Source organism: Phascolarctos cinereus, unplaced genomic scaffold, assembly GCF_003287225.1.
Source record: "Phascolarctos cinereus isolate Bilbo 61053 unplaced genomic scaffold, phaCin_HiC Scaffold_4;HRSCAF=312, whole genome shotgun sequence".
Taxonomy (NCBI): Eukaryota; Metazoa; Chordata; class Mammalia; order Diprotodontia; family Phascolarctidae; genus Phascolarctos; species Phascolarctos cinereus.
In genome coordinates, this window is record NW_027555847.1 from 108379911 (window position 1) to 108396121 (window position 16211).

Below are 16211 nucleotides of genomic sequence, written 5' to 3' on the forward strand. Positions count from 1 at the left end.
GCAAGTTGTGGTATATGAATGTAATGGAATACTATTGTGCTATAAGAAATGATGAACAGGCTGACTTCAGAAAAACCTGGAAAGACTTATATTGTCTGATGCTGAGTGAAGTGAGCAGAACCAAGAGGACTTTGTACACAATAACAGCCACGTTATGCAATGACTAATATTGTTAAACTGAACCTTTCTCAGCGTTACAAGGATGTAAGACATCTCCAGAGGCCTTGGGATGGAAAATGCTGTCCACATCCAAAGAAAGAACTATGGAAGTAGAATCGCTATCACTTATTTTTACCTTCTGTTGAGTTTTGTTTCATCTTTCTGATGGTTCCTCCTATTGGTTTTAATTTTTACTTACAGCTTCACTAATGTGAAAATACGTTTAATGGGTATGTAAATGTAAAGCCTATATCAGATTGTGCCATCTTGGGGAAGGTGGGGGGAGGAAGGGAGAAAAATTTTCAACTCAAAAGCATATGGAAGTGATTGTTAATAAATCAAAATAAATCAATAAAATTTTTAAAAGAAAAAAAAGAATGATCTCCAAAAAAAACCACAGTCCCAAAATACTCATGATGAAAAAATGATATCCACCCTCCAGGGAGAGAACTAATGAATTCTGAGTGCATATTAAAGCATAATTTTCTCACTTTTTAAATTTTTCTTGCTTTTTTGAAATACGGTTTATATAGAAATATGTTTTGCATAATTTAACATGTATAACATATATTATTTGCTTTCTCAGTAGGTGAGGGAGGAAGTGGAATAGACAGAATTTAAAACTCAAAATTTTAAAGGAAAAAATGCTAAAAGTAAATAATACATTATAATTTAAAAAATTAAAACCTCTAATTGACTTTATTTTACATCTCAAAATGTTTCAGATTAAGATTCAGAGAACATATTTGATGACAAGCTGGTGTATGTTAAGGAATTATATTTATATTCAAACTCGGGAAATATTTACTTGCTTCCTAGCTTTTCATTGACAATATTTTTTTATAAAAGCCATCATTAAAAGATGACAGTGCACAAATGAACATTTCTTTAATGTGAATCATATAGGTTCTGGAATAGCAATGATTCCATCTTGATCATTCAGCCTTTGTCTGAAGACCTCTAAAGAGAAAAAAAATCCATTACCTCAAAAGGTATTTTATTTCACTTCTGGGTAGCTCTAATTATTAGGCTATTTTTTGTTTTTTTTTTCTTTAAATGAGACATAATTTTTCTCATTGCAACTTCCACTTGTTCCTTGTAGTCTTGCTTTCTGGAGCTGAACAGAATAAATAAATTTAATTCCTCTTCCATATGAAAGTCCTTCAAATACCTGACAAATTAGTAACTACAGAAATTTATTTAACCTAGGCTTCCTCTTTATCAATGATAACAGCTTTGCTCTGGGCTTACATAATCTCCCTATTCTCCCAACCTCCACTGTGTCACCCTACCCCAACATGCATATAACTTTTTATTTTTTATTGTTTCTCTGAAATATACTTCTGAAGCAGTAAACGACTAAAAGGAGTCTCACGTTTTGTCATCAATCAAATCATCTCAAATTGATATATGTAAATTGTTTTAAATGAGTATTTGGGGAGTGGGAAGCTTGATGATTATTGTTTGAAAACTAGATTGATACAGATGTCTCTGAAAACTCAGTCTGAGTGCTTTTCAGAAGAAATTCTGAATTTAGCTACATAGTTAATTCTGAGATTAACTACGTTTTATAATTTCTCGTCTTCTTTTAAAAATCAGTTGTCACTTCAGTAAATGATTTCTGAATTCTGGAAGTTAGAAGTAACTGTTCTTTATCATCGTAATGTTGGAGTTGAACTACATGTTTAGCCATGTTAAATCTTGGATTCTTCCTTGTCATGGTTCAGTGGATTCTTTCTGTTCATATTTAAAAACTTATTTTTCCTAATCCTATGAAATTTTTCTTTGAGAATTTTCTAGGATACAGTTTTAAGAACACAGATTTAGAGTTGCAAGTGATTTCAGATGTCATCTAGTAAAACACCTCATTTTACAGATGATGACACTGATGTCCTGATAGCTAAATGATTTTTCCTAAAGTTATGCAATAAGGTGCAAAACTGCTTTTGGAACTTGGAGCTTCTGACTCCCAATCCAGGGCTCTTTCCATTGTATGAAAGCAATTTTTATTTTCTATATTTTCTGGGATTTCAATAAGGCTGAGATCACACCATCTTGACCTAATCGATCTTCCCAGCTTCTCCCTTGAATCTGCACATGTTCTGGGGGAAAATTTTTTGGGACACCTTGTGTTTTCAGTATCTCAGCATTGTGTGCTTTTCTTCTTTCTACTATATTGTTTGTTGTTAGTTGCTTCTGTGGTGTTTCTTTTTTTAAGACTTTTTTTTACAGGTTCCATCTTGGTAATTTTTGCTTATTTTTTTCTCAATTTTTTTGTATCTTTTCATTTTAAGTTTGAGACATTGTTTCCTTTTACTTTCTTCAAACTCTTATTTTACTTGATTATATATTCATGTAAATTCTTGATTAATTTTAAAAATTCTGTTTATTCATTTGAAGATATCTTGCATTGCTTCTAGTACTTGAGTTGATTCAATTGCTTCATTATATTTTTTAAAATGGAACTGGTGGTTTTTTTTCCTTTGTTCAATTTTTATTTTAGACAGTCCCTACACTTGGGAAGCATTTTTTAAAACCATTTTTCTTCTTAATGTATTTATATGTTGTCTTTTTCAGGAGTAAGTGAGGAATGCCTTTATCCCTTCAACTGTCACACTCAACCATGTTAAGAGCATGTTTAAAAACCATGTTTAAGCATAAAACTATGACTTATAAAATAGCTTCCTAACATCTACCTTTAGAAAAGCTTGTGTTTCATTATTTTTTATAACACTCACCTACATATAGAGGCAGCCAGAACTTCTCTATTCACAAAATAAGTCTAATACCATTACTCTCATAGTACATAGTACTAAATTTTGGATTTTACTTCAAGGAGAAAAAAAGAATGTCTGAAGCAAAGAGAAATCAGAGCTCCAAATTGTAGGAATGCAACTGATGGCAGGTTCAAGAAAAGAGAGGAACGAGTGGTAGGGTAGGTCGTGGGGACATTATAAGCAGAGAAATCTCTATTTAGTTATCAACAAATAAAACCAACTTTCATATATTTGAAGTACATACGATCCATCTCAGAAAGAAAACCTGCTTGTTGATATTTATATATTCTCAAAACAATGGCAGCTCATGACTCAAAAAAACCTTGTTGAAGCAAAACAGGAGAAAATGTCACAGTTTTAAATCTATTCCCTTTTGAGTAAATATATATTATTTTCACAAAGACTCATACACAGAGGAAATAAAACTTGTATATTAGAGACATTTCAGTACCTTAACAGCTTCACCAAGGGTTTGGTTTTTGTCCGCTTCCTCACTTGAGTGCAGTTCTAGTCTATAATTTAACTCCTGAAGCTGTTGTGCCTGTTCATTCAGAAGCATTTGGGCCTGCTGTTCCCGAAGTAATGCATTATTCAGTTCTTCACAGGCACTTTCAAATCTCTCATGGGTGATCAGTTTCTGATAAAAGGGGGGAAAAGTGATTTAGTTATAAAATAACTCTACTATTTATACTATTTATATATTTGACCTTAAGAATTGTATTTGCTAACATGCAAAAGGGTCAGCCAAACATCTGAAAATATATAATGCATGTCAGAAGACCATTTTTCTTTACTTTACAAAGTAAGCCATACATAACTGATTAGTATTAACAACACACCTTGTTCACAATTGATCACAATACATTCAAATAAAAGTAAGGCATTCTTCTCAATTCTACACAAATCAAGATGATTTAAATTAAATATGCAGGTATTAAGAACTTTTAAAAAAGAGTTTATTTCCATTTCAATATATGTATTAAAATGTTACTATAAAATAATATTTTATAACTATTTTGAATAAATAATATTTAAATATTTTAAATATATTTAATAATATTCTAAATAAATGTTTTAAATATTATTTTCAAAGTCTAAGAAGGACACTTTGAAAAGCGCACAGAAGTATCAAAATGATCTATTCTATTAGTGAAGGTCAAGTATGAATGTAATCCAAGGTAATATTCCTGAGTACACTTGTCAAATAAACACAAGCAAAAATTCTGTATTATATGTATGCATGTCTGTTTATATATATGAGTATGTATATAAATAGATATTGACAGATATAGATAAAGATATAGATCAGTTAGCAGCATAGAAAGCTGCCCGAGGAGCTAGGAAGCTCTGAATTCGAGTTATACTTCTAACATTACTGACTGCATGACCTTGAACAAATTATTTGACCTATGAATGCCCCAAGCAACTCTCTAAAGCTGAAAATGGAAAAGAAAGCTTCAAATTATTTTGGTAGAAAGGGTTTCCTTATATAATATATTCCTATATCAGTGAAATCTGTGGTCCAGTTACTATCCTGATCCTCAACCTGATATCTATAAACATATCCAATGTAAATGATATATAATAATATGTTAGTACCAGGATTTCTGTTTTTGCCTTTTAGGGGAGATGGGAGATGGGATGTCCAGACCTGCGATTTTATTGGTATGGGTAATGCATGGTGAGAAACTCCCTCACAAACAAATGCAGAGGGTTGGAAATATTAAATCCGTATCTTTTAATTACCATCTTTTAATTAATACAATAAAAAGTTCATTAACAGAAGACACTGAATAAATGACTAAAATTCAATTTGAGACAAAATAACGTCCCAAAAAAATTGTATTGTGAAAAAACAATTCATAAAACACCTTTTTCAATGAAAGAAGGAAAAAACAGATCAATTAACTGAATTAAAACACAATTTTAAAACCTTAATTAAAAACAAAACAAAAAAAAGAAATTCAGAAAAACATTTATAAAATTGAAAGAAAATAATGAATTTTAAAAGAGGCGGGCTTTATTTTGAAAAAATAATAAAATGGATAAACCATTAGCAAATTGGACTTAAAATAAAAATAATTATCAATATCAAAAGTGAGAAAAAATTAGGACAGGGACATTAATACAATTTTTGTGGAACTATGAACTGGTCTTGCCATTTGGGAAAGTCATTTGGAACTACATGCAAAAGTCATCAAACTATACAATCTTTATTCTTTACCATAAAGAGTGTTAGTCTAAAGAGATCCAAGAAAGAGGAAAAGAACCCACATATTCAAAATATTTATAACAGCTCATTTTGTAGTGGCAAAGAAGTGGACACAAATGAGGTGCCATATCAATTGGGGAATGATAAATTAAGGAATTTCAGCGTAATTAAATATTTATTGTGCTGTAAGAATTGATGAATTGGGCATGCAACTAAAAAAATTTAAAAAGAACAACTTTAGGGGCAGCTAGGTGAAGCAGTGGATAGAGCACTGGCCCTGAAGTCAGGAGGACCTGAGTTCAAATCCAGCCTCAGACCAAACACGTGACACTTACTAGCTGTGTGACCCTGGCCAAGTCATTTAACCCCAATTGCCTAAAAACAAAACAAACAAACAAACAAAAGAACAACTTTAAAATACTCAATTAAACACCAAATTAAAAATCCTAAAACTTAAACGAGAGATTAACAAAATTGAAAGTAAAAAAACATTGACCTAATAAATAAAACTAGGAGCTGGTTGGGGGGGGGGGGGACAAAATAGAAAAACCACTGGTTAATTTAATTTTTAAAAATAAAGAAGAAAACCAGATTATCAGTGCCAAAAATGAAAAGGGTGACTTCATCATCAAGGAAGAGGAAATTAAAACAATTATTAGGAGCCATTTTGCCCAATCAAATGTGAATAAATCTGGCAATCTAAGTGAAATGAATGAATATTTTTTAAAACATTACACTCAGCCCATATCAGTAGAAAATGAAATAGAGTACTTGGATAACCCCATCTTAGAAAAAGAAATTAAATAAGCAGAAAAAATCTCCAGGGATAAATGGATTAACAAGTTAATTCTACCAAACATTCAAAGAACAATTAATTTCAATACTACTATATAAACAATTTGGAAAATGGGCAAAAAAGAATCCTATCAAATTCCTTTCATAACACAAATATGGTGCTGCTACCTAAATCAGAAAGAGAAAAAAAAAGTTATAGACCAATTTCTCTAATGGATATTGATGCAAAAAATTTTAATAAAATACTAGCAAGTAGATTACAGCAAAATATATCGCAAGGATCATATACTATGACCAGGTGGGATTTACACCAGGAATGCAGAGCTGGTTCAATATTAGGGAAACTATCAGCATAATTTGCAAAATGAATAGAAACAATATAATTATCTCAAAAGATGCAGAAAAAGCTTTTGACAAAAATACATCTATTCCTATTAAAAATACTAGAGAGCAAAGGAATAAAGGAAGGATTCCTTAACATGGTAAGTAGTATCTATTTAAAACCATCAGAAAGCATTATCTGAATGAGGATAAGCTAGAAACCTTCCTCAATAAAATCAGCGGTAAAGCAAGAATGCCTATTATCACCACTCTTACTCAATATTGTACCAGAAATGTTAACTATATCAAAAGCAGAAAAAAAAGAAATTGAAGGAATTAGAATAGGCAATGAGGAAACAAAACTAGCACTCTTTACAGATGATATGACAGTTTAATTGCACAATCCTAGAGAATCAAATAAAAAACTATTTGTAATAATTAATAACTTTAGCAAAGCTGCAGGATATAAAATGAACCCACATAAATCATCAGCATTTCTATGTATTACCAGTAGAAAAAGATATAAAGAGAAATTCCATTTAAAATAACTGTAGACAATTTAAAATACTTGGGAGTCTACCTGCCAAGACAAACTTAAGAATTATATAAACACAATTACAAAAAAGTTTCACAAAAACAAAGTCATATCTAAAAATTGGAAATATCAATCACTTATGGGCAGGCTGACCCAATATAATAAAAATGACAATTCCATGTAAATTAATTTATTCAGTGCTATACCAATCAAATTACCTAAAAATCATTTTACAGAGTTAGAAAAAAAATCATCTGGAAGATGAAGGAGATTAAGAATATCAAGGGAATTAATGAAAAAAAATGTGAAGGAAGGTTAGCTGTACTAGATTTCAGATGTTATAAAATGGTAATCATCAAAATAATCTGGTACTGGCTAAGAAAAATTGGTAGATCACTGGATAGATTAGTAGTAAATGACAATAGTAATCTAGTACTTGATAAACCCAAAAACCCAGTCTTTTGGGACAAGAAATTGCTATTTGACAAAAACTGCTGGGAAAACTGGAAAACAATATGGCAGAAACTAGGTACAGACCAACATCTTACAATGTATACTAAGATAAGGCCAAAATGGATACATGATTTAGACATAAAGGATGATACCAATAAGCAAATTGGAGCAGCACGGAATAGTCTGCCTATCAGATCTATGGAAAAGTGAGAAGATTTTATGAACAAAAAAAAGAGACAGAAAACATAATGAGATGTAAAATGGGTAATTTTGGTTATACTGATTTAAAAGATTTTGCACAAACAAAACTAACGCAACCAAGATTAGAGGGGAAGCAGAAAACTGGGGGAAAGGGGAATTTTACAGCAAGTGTCTCTGATAAAGGCCTTACTTCTCAAATATATAGAGAACTGAGTTGAAGTTATAAGAATACAAATCATTCCCCAATTGATAAATAGTGAAAAGCTACAAACAGGCAATTTTCAGAGGAAGAAATTGAAGTTATATATAGTCATATGAAAAAATGCTTTAAATCATTAAGGATTAGAGAAATGCAAATTAAAACAAGTCTGAGGTGCCACATCATATTCATCAGATTGGCTACTATGACAGAAAAGGAAATGACAAATGTTGGAGGGGATGTGGGAAAATTGCACTGTTGGTGGAGTCATAAGCTGATAACCATTCTGGAGAGCAATTTGGAACTATGTCCTTGAAAAGACAACCAAACTGTGCATAATCTTTTCTCCAGCAATACCACTACTAGGTTTGTATTCCAAAAAGATAAAAAGAGGGGGAGTGGGGAATAGAACCTATTTGTACAAAAATATTCATAGTATCTCTTTTTGTGGTGGCAAGGAATTGAAAGTTGAGGGGATGGTCGTTAATTGAGGAATTCGCTAAATAAGCTGTGATATATGATTGTAATGGAATATTACTGTGCTATATAAAATGATGAACAGGATGATTTCATAAAAACCTGGAAAGACAAACTAACGCAACATGAAGTGCACAGAACAGAACAACAATACTGTAAGATTGTCAACTGTGAATGATTTTAGCTATTCTCGGCAATACAATAATCAAAGACAATTTCAAAGGACTCAAGACGAAAAATGTTATCCACACCCAGGGAAAGAACTGATAGAGTTTGAATACAGATTGAAGGATACTATTTTTCATGAGTGTGTGTGTGTGTGTGTGTGTGTGGTTTTGGTCTGTGTCTTTTTTTACAACATAACTAATATGGGAATACGTTTTGCATGATTGCACATGTACAACCTATACCAAATTGCTTACTGTGTCAGGGAGAGGGGAAAGAAGAATGGAGAGAGAAAATTTAAAATTCCACATGTGAAAAAATTAATATTAAATTTTTACATGTAATTGCAGAATAAAACATTTTAATCATTTTTATTTTATTTTTTAAATTTATTTATTTATTGCTATTTAAAATTTTTTTTGAGTTCCAAATTCTTTATTTTCCACCAGACCCTCTCCCATCCACTGAGAAGGAATCAAATATGGTGCATGTAAAATCATGAGAAATATATTTCCATATTAATCATGTCAAAAAAAAAAGTCAAGAAAAAATGAAATAAGAAAATAATACTTCAATTTGCACTCAGAGGTCATCAGTTTCCTCTCTAGAGATAGCAATTTTTATCATGAGTACTTCAGAATTCTTGGGTCATTGTACTGATCAGAGTAGCTAAGTCTTTAAGAGTTGATCATCATTACAATATTGCTGCTACTGTCCTGGTTCTGCTCATTTCACTTTGCATCAGTTCATATATAGGTCTTCCCAGATTTTTCTGAAGCCATCCCAATTATCATTTCTTATAGCACAATAGTGTTTCTTCACAATCATATACTACAACTTGTTCAGCCATTCCCCAATTCATGGGCATTCCCTGAATTTCCAATTCTTTGCCACTACAAAAAAGAGCTGCTATAAATTGTGTGTGTGCACACGCGCATGCACGTGCGCAAAAGGTACTTTTCCCTTTTCTTTGACCTCTTTGGAACACAGACCAAGTAGTGGTATTGCTAAATTGAAGTGTATACATACTTGTATAGCCTTTTGGTCATAGTTTCAAATTGTTCTCCAGAATGGATGGACTAGTTCATAACTCCACTATGTAGGATCTGTCATTTCTGATAGGTGTGAGGTGGTATCCTATAGTTGTTTTAATTTGCCTTTCTCTAATCAATAGTGGTTTAGAGCATATTTTCATATGATTATAGATAGCTTTGATTTCATCTTCTGAAAACTGCCTCTAAACTTAAAATATCAGGAAAGTGTTCCCTTGTTATTTTTGAAATATGATGTCTAGAATCTTTTTGTGATCTTAGCTTTCAGTTTGTTATTCAGTCATTTTTTTAGTTAGGTACAGTTAGGACACCATTTAGGATTTTCTTGGAAAAGATACTGGATTGGTTTACCATTTCTTTCTCTAGTTCATTTTACAGATGAGGAAAACTGAGGCAAAGAGGACTAAGTGACTTGTCCAGGGTCACTCAGCTAGCAAGTGTCTGAGGCCAGATTTAAACTCAAAGAGATGAGTTTTCCTGACTCCCAGATCAACATTCCATCCACTATACCACTTAGCTGTGCTGGCTTTCAGGTAGTCCAATTAATTCTTAAATTATTTCTCAATTTGTTTTCCAGGTCACCTATTTTCCCGATTAGCTGTTTCAATTTTTCTTCTATTTTTTAAAATTCTTTTGATTTTGTTTTATTGTTTATTTATGTCTCCCGGAGTCATTAGCTTCAATTTACCCAATTCTAATTTTTATGCAATTATTTTCTTTGGTGAGTTTTTGGACCTCTTTTTCCATTTTGCCAATTTTGCTTTTTAAGGAGTTCTTTTCTTCCATGAATTTTATAACTCTTTTACCATTAGTCTACTAATTTTTAAGGAAAGGCAGCTAGGTGGCAGTTGACAGAGTTCTGGGACTGGAGTCAGAAAGACTTGAGTTCAAATCCAGCCTCAGACACTTACTAGCTGTGTGATCCTAGGCAAGTCACCTAACCCTGTTTGCCTCAGTGTCCCCATCTCTAAAATGAGATGGAGAAGGAAACTGCAAACTCCAGTATCTCTGCAAAGAAAATCCCAAAAGGGGTAACAAACAATCAAACATGACTCAAACAAACTAAACAACAGTTTTAAGGTGTTATTTTCTTCAGCATTTTTGTACCTCTTTTTACCAAGCTGTTAATTCTCTTTTCACACTTTTCTTTCATCACTCTCATTTCTTTCTCCCATTTTTCCTCTACCAGTCTTTCTTTAATTCTTCTGGAAAGTCTTGTTAGGCTAGTTAGTGTCCAATTAGCATTTTTTTCTTTGAGGCTTTGCTTGTAGCTGTCTTCATAGTGTTGTTTTCTCAATTTGCGTCTTGGGTCCTCCTTGCCACCATAGTATTTATTTTATGGTCAAGTTCTTTTTTTTTGTTATTGTTTGCTCTTTTTTCCAGCCTATTTTTTTACTTTGAACTTTATGTTAAAGTTGGGCTCTGTTCCCCTGGGGGCAGAGGGAAGAGGGGGTTGAGGAGGTACTCTCCCAAGCTGCAGGCTTTTTCTTCTTACTGTTTTCACAGCTAGTTCTGAGGATCTGCAAGTTTTCAGTGCTTCAAGGACCGTATGATCCAGGAAGAGTTGTGGTCACTTCTCCTCTGGTCTGTGCTCTGGCCTTTACCTTGGAAGGACTCCTGTTGCCCTTCAGTTATAATTTCAAGTCCTCCAGTGCCCTAGAGCTGTAGGTTCCCTCCTCTCTTTCAGCCACAAGTACTAGTTATCCTTTCTAACTTTGAACGGCAAACAGGGACCCTGTTCCCTTGTGACAGTACTCCTCTTTGCCCTGGAACTGCAACTCAGAGCTAAAAACAGGCAAAAGAGTTGCCACAGCACCCAGGACCAGCAAAGGGTCCCCTGTAATCACTTTCTGACTAGTCATTTGACCCCGTTACCATCTGGGCTAAAAGATCCTGAAGCTGTTGTTGTCACTCTTGAAGCCACCTCCAAAGCCCACAGCTGGTGCTGCTACTGAGTATGCTCAAGGCTGGCCCCCACTCCACTGTCACAGACCTCTCCAGCCACCTCCTAAGTTATCTTAGGCTGTAAAAAATGTCTCACTCTTACCTTTTTAAAATTAATTTATTTTAAACTTAAATACACAATAAGAAAAGAAAAAGAAACATAAACTTAAATACAAAATAAGAAAAGAAAAAAAAACATTGCCACGTGCAAAGCAGAACGTGAGAATTAAAAATATAAAGCAATAAATTTCCATTTCAAGAAAGCGTACATAATAATTATTACACATTGTGTTCAGAACTGTTCATCTTTTGTTTGCTTCCTTGTGAGTCTTCTTTTGTTCTCTGTGTACTTTTTATTTTATTCTTTTTTCCCCCTTCCTTCCCCTCCCCCAAGAAGGCTACAATTAAGCAGATATATACATACATGCATACACACATACATATATACACACATGTATGCATACAGACATACATACACTTATACATATACTTAGATATCTATAATCATAATCAAATACAGACATATACATTCATATGCATCTATGTAAGAACATACTATACTTGTTTGTCCTCTGTTTCTCTGAGGGTGGATAACATTTTCCTTCAAATGTCCAAGTCTACCCATATTTTTCTAAGTCTACCAATTTATTATTTTCTGCACCACAGCAATACACCAACCTTATACTATCTAGTTATTTTAAATAGTCTAAAACAATATTGATTAATGTGGGTGACATATAGTGTAGTTTCCCTATTTTTCTCCTTTTATTAAATCTATTTTAGCTTTAACTTTATCTAAGATCATGATTACTACCCTCTGCTTTTTTTCCCTAATAAATGCTACTCCTGATCTTTATTTTATGTTTGTATATATCTCTTATTTCTATCTCTCCTGATTCCTCTACTTTACTTCTACCTTGCCCTCCCATTACTTAACCTACCCTGCTCCAAAGATCCCTCCCATATCCTCCCCCCACCTTTTCTCCTTGCCTGTTTCTATCTGAATTTAGACTTCTATAGCTTTTAATACATATATATATACATATATATATGTATGTATGTATATATACATATATATATATGTATGTATATATATGTATATATACACACACACACATCACACACATATATATATATATACATATATATGTATATATATGTGTATATATATGTATATATATATGTTGTTCCCTCTTTTTTCCCATTTCCTTTAATCTACACAGCCTTTTCTACCATTCCTCAATCTATTCCCTCACCCTCTTATTTCTTTATAAATTCGGAAGACTTTTATTCCCTTCTAAATTATATATTGTTCTCTCTTTAACTCAGATCTGATGCAAGCAGGGTTCCCTCTAAAAATCCCTCCTTTATCTTCTCCCTTCTCCCTACTCATTTAGCCTTTTATTTCTTTCTGAATTTAGAAGACTTTTATACCCTTCTAAATACATATGTATTGCTCCCTCTTTAACCCATTCCTAATGAGACAGAGTTCCAGAACTACCCCCATCTAATTCCTCTGTGTCAGTTCTTCCTCTCATACCTCATTTGGTAAGATAATTACTCTTTTTACAAAACCTTTTTACAAAACAAGACAGTATTACTTTTTGGAATCACATCATACTCAATTCTATCCCAATCTTTCCTTTGAACTACCCAATTACTAATAACAATCTTAGATATACAGTTTACATTTCCTCATATAAAAACTAAAGAGGCTGTCCTTATTGAGTCCCTTGTAATTAGTCTTTGATATTTACCTTATATTTCTCTTGGATCTTGTATATCAAATTTTCTATTGAGTTCAGTTCTTTCTGCAATAAAATCTTTGAAAGTTGGCAATTCATTAAATATCCATTTTTTTTTCCATTCAGGATTATGTTTAACTTTGCTGGGTATGATGTTGTTGGCCAGAATTCCAGTTCTTTTGCTCTTTGATATATAGTGTTCCAAGACCTGCAGTGTTTTAGAGTCACTGCTGCTAGGATCTGTGTAATTCTAATTATGGCTCTGCCATATTTGAATTGTTTTTTTCTTGTTTCTCATAATATTTTCTCCTTGGGCTGGGGTTTTCAGAATTTGACTATGATATTTCTATAGGTTTTCATCCTAGGATTTTTTTCAGGTGGAAATCAGTGGATTTTTTCTATTTCTACTTTCCCCTCTTGTTCTAACACTTCAGAACAATTTTCTTTAATTATTTCTTCCATTATTGTATTAATAGCCTTTCTTATTGTAGTTTTCAGGTAGTCCAATTATTCTTATGTTTTCTCTTCTTGATCTATTCTCCAAATCAGTTTGGTGTTTTTTTTTTTCTGATGAGATGTTTCACATTCTCTTCTATTTTGTTTTATTATCTCTTGCTCTTTTATAACTGTGCAGGCTTCCCCTTGCCCAGTTCTAATTTTCAAGGAGTCATTTTCTTCCTTAAGATTATGCATCTACTTTTCCAGTTGGTTGACTTTCTTTTCATAATCTTCTTGTTTTTCCTTCGATTGTTCTTATTTTTTTTTATTCTTCCTCAATCTCTCTCATTTGATTTTTAAAGTCTTTTTTAAGTGCTTCTATGAATTCTTTTTGTGCAGATGACCATTTGACATTACTTTTGGGGGCAAAAAGGCTTTTTTTGTTTCAGTATCCTCCTCTGAAGATGAACTCTGTTCTTCTCTATTCTCATAGTAACTTTCTATGGTTGGGCTCTTTTTCCTTTGCCTGCTCATTTTTTTTTTAAATTTATAGCAACTTCTTGTAATCACCTCTACTACTGAGGTATAAGGCATGGTGCCTCTGGCCTCAGGTCCTCCTTTAGTACTCCCCTCTGGCCTGGAACTAAAACCAAGAACTCAGCCCTCCTATAAGTGTCTCGCCCCACTGATTCTGCACTCATTGGTTCCTTCTTACCCAGGGCCGTGTCTCAGCAGCCCAGCTGGGCCTGGCCTCCCTTATCAGCAGAGGTTCCTTCAATCTTCCCCTAATCAGATGCCCAACTCCCCACACTATCCAGGAAGTCAATATTCCTGTGGCTGGGGCTGAGCTCCCAATCAAGCTAGCCCAAAGGTTTGCTGCTTGCTGTTTCAATGGAATTAGTTTGGAGGTGTTTACACTTCACAGGATTTTTTTCCAATCTTCTCTGGTTGTCCCAGGAGGACTACTATTTTGCCCCAATTCTTGTTTACTTTTACCTCCTCTAGATTTGCCCTGAGGCACTATTTTGTCTTGTTTGTGGGGAAAATCTGGAGAGGTTGAAATTTTCTGACTTACTCTGTCATCTTCCCAGAGTCTTCTCTCACCCTTACCTTTTGTTGGCTGTGCTATACCAAAATTTTATTTGAGGCATTAATTTAAAGTTGTTTGGAAGTGACTATTAGGAGAGGTCAGCTGGGCTGCTGCCTCCATTCTGCCATCTTCGACAATGAAAATTATTTGTAGAAGAATCTCCTTACATTATCAATACTGTTTCAGTGATTTAATGCTATTGTTTTCAGGCAGTCAATCAGTTCTTTCTGGAATTCTTTAGGAGCAACTTTGTCCAAGCAACACTTTTAACATGCTATTTTTTTCTTTCCCTTACGTTGTACTTATTACTTTTTTTAATTTAAAAAGACCCAAAGTAAATTCTAAACCAGATTTTATGTTCTAATATTCTAGTAAAAAAAAAGATAAAAAGGTACTCTGCCCAGTGAAACACTTTATAATAGCTTACTTCATTTGATATTGATTATGTGTTATTTTAAGCACACAATCACACAAGATACAGGGAAAACAGAAGAAAAAAATAGAATCTTTTATTTTACATGTTATTGAGTCATACCAGACACCAACAAGGAGAACACTGCAGGAAGGATAGACAAAACCAGAAAGGTAAGTATATAGAATCAGCAGAACCCAAGATAAGATAACTAGAAAAATGAAGTATTAATTGATAATGTGATTTGATGCAATGAGATGAAGAAAGGCAAGATTATTCAATTGCAATAAAAAACAAATGAAATCTAACATCTGACAGTAGAGGCTCAGAATTATATTATTTTGCATTTCTCTGGTTATTAGTGATTTAAAGCATTTTTCATGTATCTATAGATTTCTTCTTTTGAAAACTCTGTTTACATGCTTTTGCCCATTTATCAATTCAGAGATGGTTTTTATTTTAATAAATTTAAATCAGCTCCATATATGTCTTAGAAATGAGAGCTCTAACAAAGAAATTTGCTGCAAAGATTTTCCCCCCTCAGTAACCTATTTTCATTATAACTTTGATTGTGTTTATGTAAAAACTTTTTTTTTTATTTTATGTAATCAAAATCATCCATTTCACCTCACATGTTCCTTTTAATCTCTTATTTGGTAATGAACCCTCCTATCCATAAATCTGACAGTTAATTACTTTATTGATATTATGCTTATTAGTTAAGTCTACTGGTTTCTCTAACAAAGGCATCATATCACCAACAAAAAGTAATAATTTTATTTCCTCTTTGCTTATACTTCTCTACTCAATTTATTTTGCTTGTCTAATTGGCATATATAGCAATTCTAACACTAAATTTAATAGTAATGTTCATCATGGATATCCTTGCTTTACACTTGATCATAATGGAAAGGTAGCTAGTTAATCTCCATTACAAAAAAAAAAATGCTAGTTCTTGTTTTAGCCAGATTTAATTGTTCCTCAAATATTTAATTAAAATTAATATGTAAATTCATCTGGTCCTATTCCCTCAAACCACTGTGAGTTCATTTATAGTGTTTTCAATTTATTTTTCAAATATCAGGCTATTTGAACCTTCTGTTTCTTGCTCAGTTAATTAGGAAAATTTCTATTTTTCTGAATATTCATCTATTTATATAATCTGTTCCATTGTTAAAAAAAATTGGGTGAAATAACTCCTAACAATTTCTTTTATTTATTTTTCATTGGCTATAA

General features: G+C 32.7%; 1 protein-coding gene across 5 annotated transcripts in view; it reads right to left on the reverse strand.

Annotated features, from left to right (window-relative positions):
• CCDC171 (coiled-coil domain containing 171) overlaps positions 1-16211 on the reverse strand; it is a 501148-nt gene that overhangs the window by 233873 nt on the left and 251064 nt on the right. For all 5 annotated transcript variants that reach the window (XM_020969724.2, XM_020969718.2, XM_020969719.2 and 2 more), the window contains one exon: positions 3388-3573. In XM_020969724.2, coding sequence (XP_020825383.1) covers positions 3388-3573 — 186 coding nt within the window. The remainder of the gene's footprint in view (positions 1-3387; positions 3574-16211) is intronic.